Consider the following 16,476-nt stretch of genomic DNA (forward strand, 5'->3'; position numbering starts at 1 on the left):
CACACACACGCACACACACACGAAGACACTCATTAGGGTCCAGGAGTGCTGCTACGTTTACTCATTTACAGACTTTTCTTTGGGACATGAAATATTTGCATCATCTGAATATCAAATAGACAGCAACCTTTCTAAATTAGCTGAGGAAGATCTGACTTTTTGAACTACAAAATAAAATTGATATTTATTTATTGTTTTATTGTTTGGTTCTTTAAAAGCGTCAGAATTTATCTGTTTAAAATATAGACCACAAATTAACAATAAGATGTTAATAACAAGATGTCATTGACACTTCTTATTAAAGTAAAGAGGCATGATAATGTTGACAGATGGCAATATCTTGGGCTTGGTAATCAAACACAACTGTTTGATTAGAATTATGGTTCTGTTAATTTTACTCATGTGACCCTTGCCAAGTTTCAAAAACATATCCAAGTCTCAATTTTGTCATCTGTAAAATATAAAATCATAGGGTTAGAAAGCAACAGCTTAGAACCATCTGAGCCCAGGACATCCCAGGTGCTAATGCTACAGGCCCCTCCACACGATCTCATTCTGGTCTGCAGAGTCTGGGCACAGCTCTTCCTAAGGAGGGCACTTACTAAATTATGAGTAATAATAACAATACAGGAATAAAGTTAGTCATAACAGCCACCGCTGGAACAACCCTACTCTATCTAGAAAGGGGTTGCTGAGAGATGCTTTCATTTACCCACACTTGGTGTGTTCTTACCTAGTGCTTTCAGATAGTATGTTATGTGGATTCTAGGGAGAACCACAGAGTTGTGTGTAAGGATCACACCCAATGATAGTTCTACCTACTGTTGCTGAATTTTTTCTGCTCCTTGAGACTTCACCAACTTGTCCCACTTTTGTTCTCACCTCTCCTTGTACAAGATGCAGTGAGAGAAAAAAGTCACTTACATGATTTATCTGACTCAAAACCATCATTCTCCTCTCCAAATTTCTTTACACTTTGAAGAATTACTGGGTCAGACATGGTAATTGCAATCTGCAGGCAACAACCCTATAAAATAAAAGAATCATTGCAATTATTATCTTTTCTTTCTTCTTTAACCAAAGTAGCCAAACGAAAAAAACAATTTGGTTCAAGAAATAATCTTCACTAATCAATCTCAGACAAAAACAGGTTTTTAAATTGGTTAATAACTCCCTGAAAGAACCTGATTATCAGGAAAGATAAGCTACAGCCATTGATGAAGGTTTTCTCTAGTTATTACATGGATGATTGTTTTCTACAGCTTAATTATAGGAAAGATAAACCAAAACCATTGATCAATTTTCCTCTCATTGTTGGATGGGTGGTTATTCTTTCTGCTTATCTGTGCTTTATTTATTTTTAATGAGAAAACGTGAAAACCATGAGAAAGGCAAACCAACTGGTGATATTCTTGAGTTGCTGTAGTTGATGAATAACACCCACATACTGTTGGGTAAACTTCAGTGTTCCTTTGTAAATGCAACCTCAAGATAAGGTGAGTCGAGCTTGGCTCAAAGGAACAGAAAGGAGACATTGTCTAAATAAAATGTAAATGTCGACAGAGTCATGGTTAATCTTATTCACAGTGGAAAAATCAGTTTATAGAGGGTACAGGCAGAGAATTCCAGGATATAGACACTAGATTCAGCATGAAGTTTATGCTTCACTAACTTTCTCTGCCTCAAATATATAGCAACGATGGATAACATGTTTTTAAAGAGATACAGTCGGACTCAAACAAATAAAAATAAACATCTTCAGGAATCAGAAATGGCAGAGAAGCACTGAAGAGTAAACAGAGCACAGAAGCAGCTGGTATTTCCCCCTCAGGGTCTGGATGCAGACAAGTGTGAGAGTTTAGCTCCTGAGAGGACTGTAAGTGCCCCAAATCAAACAGGGAGCTAGAGACCATCTCTGCTTGGAGCCAGAGGAGCTAAGGTGGGCCTCCTGCACTGCTGAGAAGACCCTGAGGAAACTGCTGCCCAGCATTGAAGCAGCTATTCCTTATGATGAAATGCAGAACCATGGAGGTTATAGGAGGAGACAGTGATATATATTACATACATATATACACACATGTACAAATAAGAGAGAAGAAGGGGGAATTATGAAAAACTGAACTCACCTAATTGGAATCCCAGAAGCAGAGAGTGGAGAATGACAGAAGTGCAATAATTAAAGAGATAATTACTAAGAATTTTCCAGAAGCAATAACCTGATTCTTCAAATTAATAGTAGGCTCCAATAATTGATTGGAATAAATATCAGTCAAAACTTAAATACATTATCTAGAAATGTCCCTCAGTATATGCAGGAGATTGGTTCTAGCACTCCCACATATACCAAAATCTGCATATACCAAAATCCAGGTATACACGAGTCCCGCAGTCAGCTTGCAGAACTTAAGCACAGGAAAAGTTGGCTCTCCATATCCACTGGTTTTGCATCCTGAGAATACTGTATTTTTCTTCTGAGATTGGTTGGAAACAATACCCATATAAGTGGACCTGCACAGTTCAAACCTGTGCTGTTCAAGAATCAAACTGTAGTAAAGCATCAAGAATAAACAAAATCCATCCTAAACACTGTAAAAGGGGAAAATGCATTATCCAAATATAAAGAACAGACTGACAGAAGTTTTCTCATCAGCAATAGAGGCTAGAAAACAGTGGAGTAAAGTCTTCAAAGTGATGAGGGAAAAAGTAATCTTTATCCTAGAATTTTATACTGAGCCAAAAAATCATTCAGCATCTTTCCAAACATTCAAAGTCAAGAGAGTTGCCACTTACAGACCTGCATAAAACAACAACTAGAGGATGTGCCTTAGCCAGAAGGAGTATCCAGAAGGGAGCCATGAAAAAGAGAAACATGGGTGAGCACAAGAGTTAACAAAATATGTCAGGACGGCCAATCAAGTATTGATACCAAGTATAACCTTTTGTATTTCAAAAGAGCATAATTAAAACTCTACACAATAGTGTAGATATGAGTGTATCTTGAACACAAGATAAGGTATTCAGTATGCAGATAAAGTGTGTTAGGTTCATTGTCATGACAATCTAAGGACATTGTTTTACAATTATAATTAAATATATATTTATACCATTATAATTAAATATATATTTGATGAAATGAAATTGCCAATATTTAACCACTTTTTAATTACAAAGTTCAACTAATATCTGAACAAAGTTCAACCAATATCTGAAAATTTTAAGAAAAAGCAATGAAAAAGTACCAGTAAAATCCATAGCTTCTACATAAGCAAGGATTAAAAACTGAGTATGTAGAAAACTTCATCAATCCAACAAAAATTTAAAAAAACTAAAGAAACTAAAAAAAGCATAACAAACAGAAAATATAAATGAAGGTTATTGAAAATAGTACAAATGGTTCAGTAATTATGGTAAATATATGTAGATTGAAGTACTGATACATACTACACAGATGAATCATGCTCAAAATCATGCTACATGAAAGAAGACAGTCTCAAAAGATCACATACTGTATGATTCTATTTACATGAAATATCCAAGATAGGCATATCTGTAGAGACAGAAAATAAATAAGTAGTTGCCTAATACGGGGCTGGGGTAGGGGTGGGAGGGGAATGAGGAGTGACTGGTAACAGATTTCTTTTGGGGATGAAGAAAATGTTCTAAAGTTAGAATATGGTGATGGTCACACAACTCTGTTAATATACTGAAAACCATTGAATACTTTAAATAGGTGAACTCTATGATATGTAAATTATACCCTCAAAAAGTTGTTTTTTTAAAAAAAGATAGGTCAGTTTATGGAATTTTTTAAAGTCCAAATATATACATTTTTTTTCTTTTTTTTTCTTTTGGAAACGGAGTCTCGCTCTGTTGCCCAGGCTGGAGTACAGTGGCATGATCTCGGCTCACTGCAACCTCCACCTCCTGGGTTCATGTGATTCTCCTGCCTCAGCCTCCCAAGTAGCTGGGATTACAGGTGTGCGCCACCATGCCCGGATAATTTTTGTATTTTTAGTAGAGATGGGGTTTCACCATATTGGCCAAGCTGGTTTCAAACTCCTGGCCTCAGATGATCCATCTGCCTCAGCCTCCCAAAATGCTGAGATTACAGGCATGAGACACCACACCCAGCCAATCCAGACATATACTTATTATAAAAGAAATAATTTATAAAATCATAAAAATGGTCAAAAATTAAAGGATGAAAAGGATATGTCATACAAATACTGATTTCTCAAAGCTGTTATGTTAATGTCAGAAAAAGAGAGTCCATATTCAAAACAATAATGGATATAATAAAGGACATACAATAATTAAAAGTACAATCCAGCTAGAAGACAAATCAATTATTGGGCTGTATATACCCAGCAACCTAACACAATATAATCTGCAATTGTAATGAAAAATTTAAACACATCTTTATTAGAAACTGATAAACAGACAAAAAATTAGAAGACGTAAAAGCTTTTAAAATAAAAAATAGGTAATTTTATGTAATTTACTATATAAAATTTGTTTTTCTTAAAATTTGGTTGAACATTGTTCATATATTAGTTGAACTTTCTAAGTAAAAAGAGATTAAATATTGGCAATTTCATTTGATTTAATAAAATATATATTTAATTATAATTGTAACACAATGTCCATGGATTTTCATGACAAATTTCATTACTATGGAACCTGCAACCAAGACATTTTTCAATTACATTAGACATTTTTTAAAAACCCATTAATAAGCCATCAAAAATTTCTACAAATAAAAACTATATATTTCTTTATAGTGTTGCTATTCTTAAGAGTGTATATTTTGACAATGCAATTAAATAAAAACTAAAAAATTAAACACTAGTAAAACACACACACATATACTCAGTCAAATTGTGTGTGTGTTACAAACTTTAAAATACATATGCATATAACTATGGGTTAAGGATGAAATCACGACAGAAATAGAACATATTTAAAACATAGTGATAACAAATATATAAAATCTTGTGGGCTCTAGCTAAAAAGATACTTCAAGATTTATTTATAAAGATAAATGCATTTTGTTTTTTAAAAGATTAATAAATGAATTATGTTCTAATCAAGAACCTATAAAAATGCAAGATTTATAAGATAGAAAACAAAATAAAATGATAAACAGTGGAAAGGATATATCAATTCAAAAGTTGTTTTTTGAAATAACTAAAAACATGCAAGTCAATAAGACTGTTGAGGAAAAGAGATAAATTGCAAATACTAATAGAAAATGGGAAAGGTAAAATAAATAAAGTTTTAAATCATAAGCAAATACTATGAGTAATTTTATGGTAGTAAATTTGAAAATCAGGTTAAGATTAATTTTCTAGAAAAATGTGAGTTATCAAAATTTGTTGATAAAGGAATAGGAAACTTAAAAAGTAATGGCTATTAAAATATTGGTTCAATATTCAAAAGTCTCCCAGCTCAACAAACAACAGGGCTAGATAATGTTACAGGCAAATTTTACTAAAACTTCAAACAGTAGATAATTCTAATCTTATGCAAATGGTTTTGGTGAAAATAAAAACAAGAAAAGCTATCCAAATCATTTTATAAAGCAAGTATAATCTTGACATCAAAACAAAAAAGGATAAAAATAGGTTTATAATTACTTCTGAAAACAGATTTTAAAATGATAAATAAAATGTTAAATATAATTCAGCAGTTTATGAAAAAATGAAATAATGTTGATCCCAGGAATGCAATGACTATTTATGGTAAAAAAAAATAATCATTTTCATAGATGCAAAAAGTATTCAATAAAAAATCATTATCCATTCCCGAGTTTTGAAAACCTACAAAATTTAAAAAATCATTATTTTGCAACCCTAATGAATAAATTTGGGGTAACGATCAGCAGTGAATACTAAAACTGTTCATTGAAATATTGGCAAAGATGAAATGTCCAGTAGTACCAAGTGTTGTGAAGATGTGGAGGACAGAGTCCTTTCATGCACAGCTAATGAGAATAGAAATTGACTGAATGACTTTGGATAGCAATTTGGAAATATCTAGCAAGGCTAAAAATGTTAATACCCCAGGTCCCGGCCGGGCGCGGTGGCTCAAGCCTGTAATCCCAGCACTTTGGGAGGCCGAGACGGGCGGATCACGAGGTCAGGAGATCGAGACCATCCTGGCTAACACGGTGAAACCCCGTCTCTACTAAAAAAATACAAAAAACTAGCCGGGCGAGGTGGCAGGCGCCTGTAGTCCCAGCCACTCGGGAGGCTGAGGCAGGAGAATGGCGTAAACCCGGGAGGCGGAGCTTGCAGTGAGCTGAGATCCGGCCACTGCACTCCAGCCTGGGCGACAGAGCGAGACTCCGTCTCAAAAAAAAAAAAAAAAAAAAAAAAAAAATACCCCAGGTCCCAGAATATCCTTCTCTGGTATTTTCCTTAACAATTTAAAAAATAGTTAACACTAATAATGGTATTTAATACATGCCAGGCACTGTTCTAAATGCTTGATACATGCTATGCCATAAAACCTCCCAACAGCCTCCTGAGATGGGTACTAGGACTATCCCCATTTTTCAGATAAGGGCACTAAAGTATGAAGGACTAAGTTATAAGCTCAAGAGGACAAGTTAGTAAGTGATACAGCCAAGGCTGAAACTCAGAAAATGCATGCAGAGATATATGTAAGCTTGTTTATTGCAGTATTTCTTTGGAAACAAAAAGCTTGGAGAAAATATAAATGAACAAGGGATTGTTTCAATAATTTATAGAATAGACACACAATGGAATATTATCTAGCCATTAAAATCAGTGAATTTGCATGGATAAAGCTCAAGCAACGTAAGTTTAAACAAACAAGACAGAAAGTTTCAGAATGATATTGTATGATGTCATTTACGTAAAATGTGTTACCTGCAAATCGCTATTTGTAATGTTCATAGATACTCAGTAGAAATATAAAGACTTGCCTGAAACTAACAAGCACTGAATTAATGATAGTGGTTACCTCTGAGGAAAAGAAGTGGAATGAGACTGGGGAGGGGCTCAGAGGACCCCTGAACTGTATCTGCATGTTTTAATTTCTTAAAACAAAAAAAGTTTCAGCAAGTATGGCATAATGTTTAAGATATGATAAAGTTGGAATGAGGTAACTTGGTGTTCATTAAATTTTTCTCTTTTTTTTTTTTTTCCTGTGGCTTTAAAATATTTCATGATATGGACACAGGGAGCACAGGGAGGGGAACAACACACACTGGGGCCTATTGGGGGAGGGCAGTGGGGAGAGCATTAGGAAAAATAGCTAATGGATGCCGGGCTTAATACCTAGGTGATGGATTGATAGGTGCAGCAAACCACAGTGGCACACATTTACCTAAGTAACAAACCTGCACATCCTGCGCATGTACCCTGGAACTTAAAATAAAATAAGATAAAATTTAAAAAAGAACAAATGGAAAGCTAGATAATGCCACAAAAGGGTTCATGTTAGCAAGCTTGGGATGGTAACATCATCATGTATTTTTCCATCTTAAGCGGCATAACACTCCTAAATAAAACAAAATCATTTTGTAGAAAATAAAATACTTCATGATAGAAAATAATTTTTTTCCTAACTCTGGGGAATCTCCTTTAATTAAACAAATTAGAGCAGTTTTGATTTTATAGAAAAATTGTGAAGATGGTACAGAATTCCCATGTACCCCACACCCAGTTATTAATGTCTTCCATTAGTATTAATGTACCAAGGTACACTGTAAATATCTTACATTAGTATTAATGAACCAATATTGATACATTATTATTAGCTAGAGTGCATAATTTATTCAAATTCCCTTATTTTTCACCTAATTGCTTTTTTGTTCCAGGATTCCATCTAGGATACCAAATTTACCATGTTACATTAAATTGTCATATCTTGTTAAGCAACTCTTGGCTATGACAATTTCTCACGCTTTCCTTGTTTTTGATGACCTTGGCAGTTTTGAGGAGCACTCATCACTTATTTTGTAGAATATCCCTTAATAGAATATTAAGAAGTAGAGTGAGAAATGTTATTTAATTAAGTAGTTTATGAGGCTGGTTTAAAAAATACTAAAAGAACCAGATTCAAAATTCTTTCATTCAAGAACAAAATTTGTTCACTATAGCAGTATTACATTCAGAGACTAACATTTGCTGGTTATACAATTTTTGAAGTTTCAACCAAAAACTTTTTTTCAAAAAACAAAGACACTCTTTAATAATGAGAAAATAATAAACAACATCTAACCACAGATGTACTATTGCATTTCCTAATTTTGAAATACAATATTAAAAAAATTTAGTCTCCAATTATTTTTTCCTTTGGCTTACTTAACTCTCCATTTAAAAAGGTTTCTTTCCACTGGTGTGCAAATACTTCACAGTATTTAGAGGACAGTGGTGTAGTGTCTTGCCCACAAAATTTGGAGTCTCTCAGATCCTGATACTACCTATTGCTTCACTCTACATAGTTGGATTTATTTTTAAATCTCTCTTCACATCCTTATTTCTCCATCTTTCATGTCAGGAAGTGGTGGTGATGGTGGTAAAATCCACCTCACAGGACTGGTGGGAAGATGAAATGAAACTGTATCTGTACAGCAGCTAGCACAAAGGGAGATAGCTGAAGTTCCCTTTGCCCTTCAAGCTTAAAGACTCAGTCCCCCCTACCTGATCCTCCACCCCACCTGCCCTTCCAGGGTCATTTGTAGTAATCTGTCCTCCATTAAGCACAGGAATACTAATCCACCAACCTATTCTCTTTACTTTCCTTCTGTGTCCCCTTGTCAATTCCATACATTAGGTTTCAATTGCTTACATTTTGCTTCTTTCTGAATACCCCTACAAATCGTTTCTGTGGTTTCTAATTTACTGTTAAAAGTAACATTCTAAAAGGCAAAAATTCATCCAAGCATGGATCTCTATGCCCACAGCATTGTCAATGCCCCTCAGTCAGTGAGCACCAAGAACACACCTGTAGTTAAACAAGCTGTGTTTGCTACTCATCGCACCGAGGGTGAACACACTGTCAGGGGCTGTGGGTACCTCAGTAAAATGGTGTTGAAGGAACCTGTTATAGAACTTGGGCTTTAATCAGGTGATTTGGGGAAGGATCTAACGTAGTGGGTATTTGCTCTAGATTGGATGCTGTTAAAAAGCTGGGACTATGTTATGACTAGATAAAGAAATAGCAGTCATTCATTTAGCAAGATGTTTGGTATTTTGTGGGTTGCACAGCGACCTTGATTTTGCCTTTGCTGAGAACAAAGTACTAATTGACCTTGCACTGACTCAGGGTAACTTTGCGGTTGGTATTCTGTGAGAATGTTTATGTCTAATAAGAGAATAACGTGACTTAAGTGTGAGTACCAGGCCAGCTACAAAATGGAGCAGGGTGTTCTTTTGTTTGTTTATTTTTCTCAGCATCAAGTGCATCACTCTGAACTTTGGTAGTCCACTGTTCTTTTTTGACATGCCAAGGAGCTGTACTTCAAAAGATGTGTACTCTGTAGGGCTGAAGGCATGCACTGGTTGTTCAGTCAGAAATGGAAGCTAGTCCCTTTATATTTGGGCAGCTTAGAAATGGCAGTAAAGACTTTTGAAGGCCATTGTGCTGAAAATCTTAATTATTTGCAAGTACCCACAAAAACACTGGGAATTTTATAACAGTAAGTTTGGAAAAGTACACTGAAAAACCAAAATTACTAGAAAGAATAAATGAAAGCCTTGCCTGTGATATTTGCCACAAAAGACAATGTTTTCAGAATTGAATATTAGACAAATTGCCTTGTATCATTATGAATGTAGAATAATATATATCTGACATATATTATTAGACCATGTTTTCTCCCACTGGCGAATTCTTTTTTTTGTTTGTTTTATTAGATGAGATGTTGGGAAACTCGTACAGCAGATGCTGGAGGACATGGCTTCCAGTTTCAGAAACTCTGGAAATGCAGTGGGAATCTGGTTTCTGGTGATAAACATATTTGTTTTGCAGGTTCTTGAGAGCGTAACTCCTCCTCATTTGGTACTTTCTATGATTTAAGAGTACCATAGTGTTTTGCCACATTATTTTTCCTCACTGATTACAAGCAGATATAATGTTATCTAAATCTACTCTCTCAGCCATTAGCTGTAACACTTTTTTAGCACCTAACCTAATAACTTGATTTGAGTTTCATACATTGCAGGAGGCTTTAATTAGTGTTCTTAACAAATTTTCAATAATGAAATTTTACTTAAACTAACACAAGAAAATTCATAGTTAAAAATAAGGTTCAATGTTATTTCATTTTTGCTGTGCAATTTAATATATTAAATTATTTTAACCTCCCCAAAATCTCTTCAGAAACAGACTGAGAATTTTCAAGGCATTCCAGAAAAATGTATCTTCCAATAAACTTAAGGGAATCTAGGAGTAAAAAGTAGGAAATCGAGATGTCTAAGCACTAGTTGGCAGACTTTGGCCACCTAATCATAGAATCCCCCAATAATTCTTAATTGTCCACACCAACTCCAGTGTTCCTCTCTGCTAAGTCTATAACCTGCACACTACATGTGCTTCTGTTTAACTATTCAGGGTTGAAGTTTTCTCTTGATAAAATGTGTAATCTTATCAACACAGATACACACATTAGAGGACAGTCTCCTGACCATTACTGGTAAAAATATATCAAAGATGTTTCTACCTTAGACTCTAACAACAGCATTCTGAAAGACCTCACTGCTGGAGAGGAGCAGATGGGGAAGAGAAACCATCAGCTAGATGGTCATTTGACAGAACCTAGTACTTTGACCTTAAAAATGGGCCTGACAACCTACAGAATGGGACAAAATTTTTACAATCTACTCATCTGACAAAGGGTTAATATCCAGAATCTACAAAGAACTCAAACAAATTTACAAGAAAAAAACAACCGCATCAAAAAGTAGGCGAAGAATATGAACAGACACTTCTCAAAAGAAGACATTTATGCAGCGAACAGACACATGAAAAAATGTTCATCATCACTGGCCATCAGAGAAATGCAAATCAAAACCACAATGAGATACCATCTCACACCAGTTAGAATGGCGATCATTAAAAAGTCAGGAAACAACAAATGCTGGAAAGGCTGTGGAGAAATAGGAACACTTTTACACTGTTGGTGGGACTGTAAACTAGTTCAACCATTGTGGAAGACAGTGTAGCGATTCCTCAAGGATCTAGAACTAGAAATATCATTTGACCCAGCCATCCCATCACTGGGTATATACCCAAAGGATTACAACACATGCACACGTATGTTTATTGCAGCACTATTCACAACAGCAAAGACTTGGAACCAACACAAATGTCCATCAATGACAGACTGGATTAAGAAAATGTGGTACATATACACCCTGGAATACTATGCAGCCATAAAAAAGGATGAGTTCATGTCCTTTGTAGGGACACGGATGAAGCTAGAAACCATCATTCTCAGCAAACTATTGCAAGGACAGAAAAACCCAACACCACATGTTCTCACTCATAGGTGGAAACTGAACAATGAGAACACTTGGACACAGGAAGGAGAACATCACACACTGGGGCCTGTTGTGGGGTGGAGGGAGGGGGAAGGGATAGCATTAGGAGAAATACCTAATGTAAATGTCGAGTTAATGGGTGCAGCACACCAACATGGCAAATGTATATATATGTAACAAACCTGCACGTTGTGCACATGTACCCTAGAACTTAAGGTACAATAAAAAATAAAAAATAAAGAAAGAAATAAAATGGGCCCAAATGAGCAGTACCACAAAGGTCCTGAGGCTGCCAAAATTGGAGGAGATACAGGGTTCTACAAGCCATGCCAGGAAGAAATCAAAGATCCTGAGAGCATAAAATGTCAGTGCCCACTACGGGCCACTACAGCAAGGCTGCTAGTGTGAACTGGTGGGGATGTCCGCCTGGAGCAACAGATGGACAGGCTGACGTTCACCAATGGCTGGGATCAATGCTAGCAACAGGCTATTGTTATTGTAGAAGAATTGAAGGAAAAAAAAAGGGGGTCAGGGCTGAGAAAAGGTGTCTTCAGAGCTGAATTCTTCTGGGCTGAAAGATACTATTACCATCCTAATTTGTAAATACAGTTTTATGGGAATACAGTCACACCCGTTCATTTTCTATCATCTTTGGCTGCTTCTGTGCTCCAATGACAGACTGTATGGCCCTTTCTATCTCCCATACCTAAAATATTCACTATATAGCTCTTTGCAGAAAATGTCAACCCCTGTACTGTGAGATCAGTTCAGGGCAGCCTGAGGCCCAGGAAGAAATCTCTGAGGACCTGATTTACCTACCCTAAAAATTGTGTGGAGCACCAGCCCTCCAACCAGCCCTACCCTCATGGAACTTACAATGTGGCAGGGAAGACAGACAATATCTGGGAAATTAGGCATCAAGCAGGATGGCAGTGAGGAAAGGGGAAATACAGGCATCTCCTGGGTCCTCGTGCAGAGGATCTGCCTCATCTAGAGAGCTATAGAAGGCTCTGGAGCAAGTGCTTAGCATGAGACATTGAAGATGAGAGCAAGTTTGCCATGGGAAGAGGAGAGGGAAGAGCAGTCCAGGCAGGGAAGAACACATGCAAAGGCCCAGATGCAAGAGACAGGGCAGCCGGGTCCAAGGCTGAAGGAGCCCAGTGAATCTTGGGGAGGCAGATGGGCAACTCGGGAGGATGTGGCTAGTTGATCCTTCGGGGCCTCATGATCCTTACCACTGAGAACGTGGGACCTTATCCAAAAGGCCATGGGAAGCTAATGAAGCCTTCAGGTAAGAAAAGATTATGATCAAACTTATACTTTAAAAAAGTTACCCTGACAAGGCTTGGGACTTGGAGCCCACACCCAGAGAGGTTAGGAAATCGGTTTGAGAAGAATAGAAATCCCACCAGACCAAGAGGCAGAGGTGGCTCTGTCTGTGTTCTAGGGTTTTACATTTTCTCTGCAGAGATTTGTTCCACTTTCCATTTAATTTTCACCCAAATGCTATTTTTTGAAACATGTTGACCTTTTCTAGACTTAATTAAGGAGGAAGAGTTTTTTCCACATTCAGGTCAAGATGGTAGGAAGAATCTGAATGCCCTCAAAGCCACTGAGGAGCTGAGGACAGTGAGGGGAACCAGGCCAGGCCCGGGAGTGGAGAGCACCTCCCCGCACCATGCCCCACATCACACTGAATATTCTGATCATGCGAGGATCCCTCCGTGGCTTTTCTCTTGTGAAGTCTTACCCTCAGTAAAGCCTTTCAAGACCCCAGCCCCACAAACTCTCCCTTCACAGAGCTGCTCAGAGAGAACAGAATTGCCCCTGCTCCTCTTCAATTTGGATGTCTTTTCTAAGCTACAGTTTTCTTTTCTTTTTTCTTTAAAAACCCTTAAAACATCTTTCACTGCTGACATTTAAAAATGTAGGTAGGACACCTTTGTTATTATCAGCTCAGCAAACGATTTCTTTATCTGAAAGATCATTAGAGGAGGAAAGAAACATTAATATATGCTAAGAAACAAGGAAAATAGAAAAGCATTATTTTCCAGATAAACTCACTGTGGGTTGATGCTGTGTGTCAACACTGTGGGAGACCCTGTCTGGGGATAGACTAAAATGAGGCCCTTCCAGCCCTGAGGGCTGTGGCTGATTCAGAAGGGAAATAAACACACGTGATCCCATTGGCCACATAAGTCCTTTTTCAGAAGCACCACTGAGGTAGAGGACTAAAGAATTGCTTAGGAAAAAAATAGAATGTTAACAAAGTTAACTGCCACAGCGATTCTTTGTCTCTAAACGTACAGTTCTTTCCTCTTGACCAAGCAAAACATAACTCCAGTATTTGATTTCTGCAATGAAACTTGGGCATTTTATAGCAATTGTAGCATTTTAAAACCACAAAATGGGCATTTTTCCCCCTAAATAGCTTCTTAATCCGTTTTTAGGAGTCATCCACTAATATTTGTCACCATTATTCTTGGTACTAGGAAACAAAAATTATTCAAGGGGCTTGCAATCTAGAGTGGGGAGGAGTGTAAACAGAAGCTCCTAGACAGGGAAATGGAGGCTTCAATCAGAGGCAATCACAGTGTTACAGAGCACAGCAAGGAGAACCAAGGTGAGGGGGTAAGCCGTGAGGGGACGTGGTTGCCCATAGAAAAGAACTTCTGTTAAACAAGAGCTTGTAAATAAGTTATCACTTCAAATATTTAATAATAACCACTACTAGATCAGAATATTAAAGTTTTAGGTTATAACCACTATAATTTGTCTCTAACATCTCTAAAAAGCTATTCCCCCTCAAAAATGTTGACATATACTGTCTTTTATTCTGAGTGTGAAGTGTGAATAGTATTTGATCTCTGTGCTCAAGTCATTAGTGGTATGTGATTCCCACTGGCTTGAGTAACCTAAAAACTGAAATTAAATCCTAGAAATCAACTTTCTCCCCTCTAAACATGCATCCACAGCTAATTTTTTTTTAGTATCTATATTTTTGAAAACCGAGAGAATGAGGAAATGAGTACGGTGTTGGAGAAAAGATAAAGTCCATGTAGTTCTGTATCAAACCAGCTTTCAAGGGTAGAATTTGTGATCATTGAATTTGTGATTATCAGAGCAAACAGAATTGTGCTTTCATAAAGCCAAGTTAAAAAAGAAACCCACTGGTACTTTTACTTTGAGCAGATTATTCAATCTATTTGGTCATTTGTACCACACACCCATGCACACCACACACATACTCTCTCTCACACACACACACACTCTCTCTCTCTCTCTCTCAAGAGATTGATGCATGAACTAGCATTACTATAAAGAAGACAGCAACCAAGAGTCATCTGTATTCTGTACAATGTTATGAAATAATTAATGCATCCTGAAAGTTTCTATCCAAGTATTGTAGCGTTATTTACACAGGACAAGAGACCAATCTTTAATAAATCAGAAACACTACACCCCACAAAGTGAGAGTTAAAGGGAAGAGGGAATGAATTTGCAGAGACAAGTATAAGTTACTTACCTGTGAACATGAATTTGAGGAAGCCAGAGGAAATAATGGACTTCACTGTGGAGAGTCAAAAGGTTTCACAACCTTTTCCAACCTCAGTTTTCATCATTCTAAAGCACTGAACAGAATTCCAGCTTTTTCGAAAACATTATCTATTTGCCTAAGGGTCAATGTCCCCGAGGGCAGCCTAAGCACAGTTCAGTGACATATGAGAAACATACTCAGAGCAATAACCCCAAACACAGAGTGTGCTTGGGAAACCCTCTGAGGGTGTCAACAGGCCTTGGAAAGTGCTGATTCACCTTTGAAGGAGAGGCAAATTGAGCAGTGTGGGCCCAGCAAGAAGCCTGGAATTCGGGCTATCCCAACCCTTATTTTTTACAGGCCTGTAGTTGTGAAAACTTACTTAAAAACATAACAAGACAAAAAAAAAAAATAAAAATACCTTTAAACTTTCCCCCTCAATATAAAAGATTACTCTTGGAAAATCCCTGGTTGCAGGCTCCAGATGCTCCTGGCCCAGCCATAGAGTTTTGTGGAGACAAATACCCTAAAAGAACATCTGAAACAGTCTTGCACAAAACTCTGAGTGCATAGACAACTCTTGCACCCTGGCATGAACGGTCATTAACCTCAGGCTTGGTACACCAGATGAAGCTCTGTATAAGCAAAGATGAACGATTTTTTAAAGGTTCAAATGAACAGAATCTCAAGTCAAATAAGCACATGGAGCTCCTCCAATATATTTGTGCTACCTCTTCCTCTCCCTTCTTGTGAATCTTTCCATTTTTCCTACAATATTCTTATTTTTTCTCCTTTGCCTGAACTTACTCTTTCCTAAATGCATCTCACTCCAGCCTTCAGCAATGAATAATAATAGGCAACATTGGTCAGGACTCTTGGTTGGGTGCCTGGCCCACTTCAAAACTGTTATTTGTATCACCTAATTTGGGTAGCCCTAGGAGTTGGGTGCTATCATGTCAATTTCTCTTTTATAGTTGGGGAAACTGAAGCACAGAGAGGTTAAATAATCCACCCAAGGTGTAACAACTAGTAGATGTGAAGCCACAAGCCAGTCTGTGCTAACCTTCTTCCACTCTGTGCTCTGAAATGCAATTGATGGGCCAGTGCTTCTCAATTTTCAGAAATTAAACTGTAAGATCAAATTTTCTCAATTTTAGGTTTCTCTGTCATAAATTTTTCATTAAAATTCAGCATACACCATTTTTTTCTCTACTGGAATTTATGTATAATAAGATGGTTTATGACTTAGCCCATAAACCTGCATGGCTTATGACTTGGCCTACAAAACCCAAAATTATGACATATAATTTTATATGTTATTATATTTATATGTTCAAATCTCAATATATCAAGGTCAGCAAAGAGAAGCAAGATTTCTAGATGTTTCCTCTATCCAAACTGGATGGGTTGCCTTCTGAGGTGACG

The 16,476-nt window shown here is 37.0% G+C and overlaps 1 protein-coding gene across 1 annotated transcript in view; it reads right to left on the reverse strand.

Moving 5' to 3' along the window:
* The window catches only part of ABCB11 (ATP-binding cassette, sub-family B (MDR/TAP), member 11), a 110,037-nt gene extending 94,899 nt beyond the window's left edge, over positions 1-15,138 (reverse strand). The window contains exons 1-2 of the mRNA XM_011960599.1: positions 15,040-15,138; positions 925-1,027 (exon numbers count right to left, since the gene is read on the reverse strand). Coding sequence (XP_011815989.1) covers positions 925-1,000 — 76 coding nt within the window. The 5' untranslated portion in view covers positions 1,001-1,027; positions 15,040-15,138. The remainder of the gene's footprint in view (positions 1-924; positions 1,028-15,039) is intronic.
* Between the last annotated feature and the right edge of the window lie 1,338 nt (positions 15,139-16,476).

Source organism: Colobus angolensis, unplaced genomic scaffold (assembly GCF_000951035.1).
Source record: "Colobus angolensis palliatus isolate OR3802 unplaced genomic scaffold, Cang.pa_1.0 Scaffold517, whole genome shotgun sequence".
In the NCBI taxonomy this organism is placed as follows: domain Eukaryota; kingdom Metazoa; phylum Chordata; class Mammalia; order Primates; family Cercopithecidae; genus Colobus; species Colobus angolensis.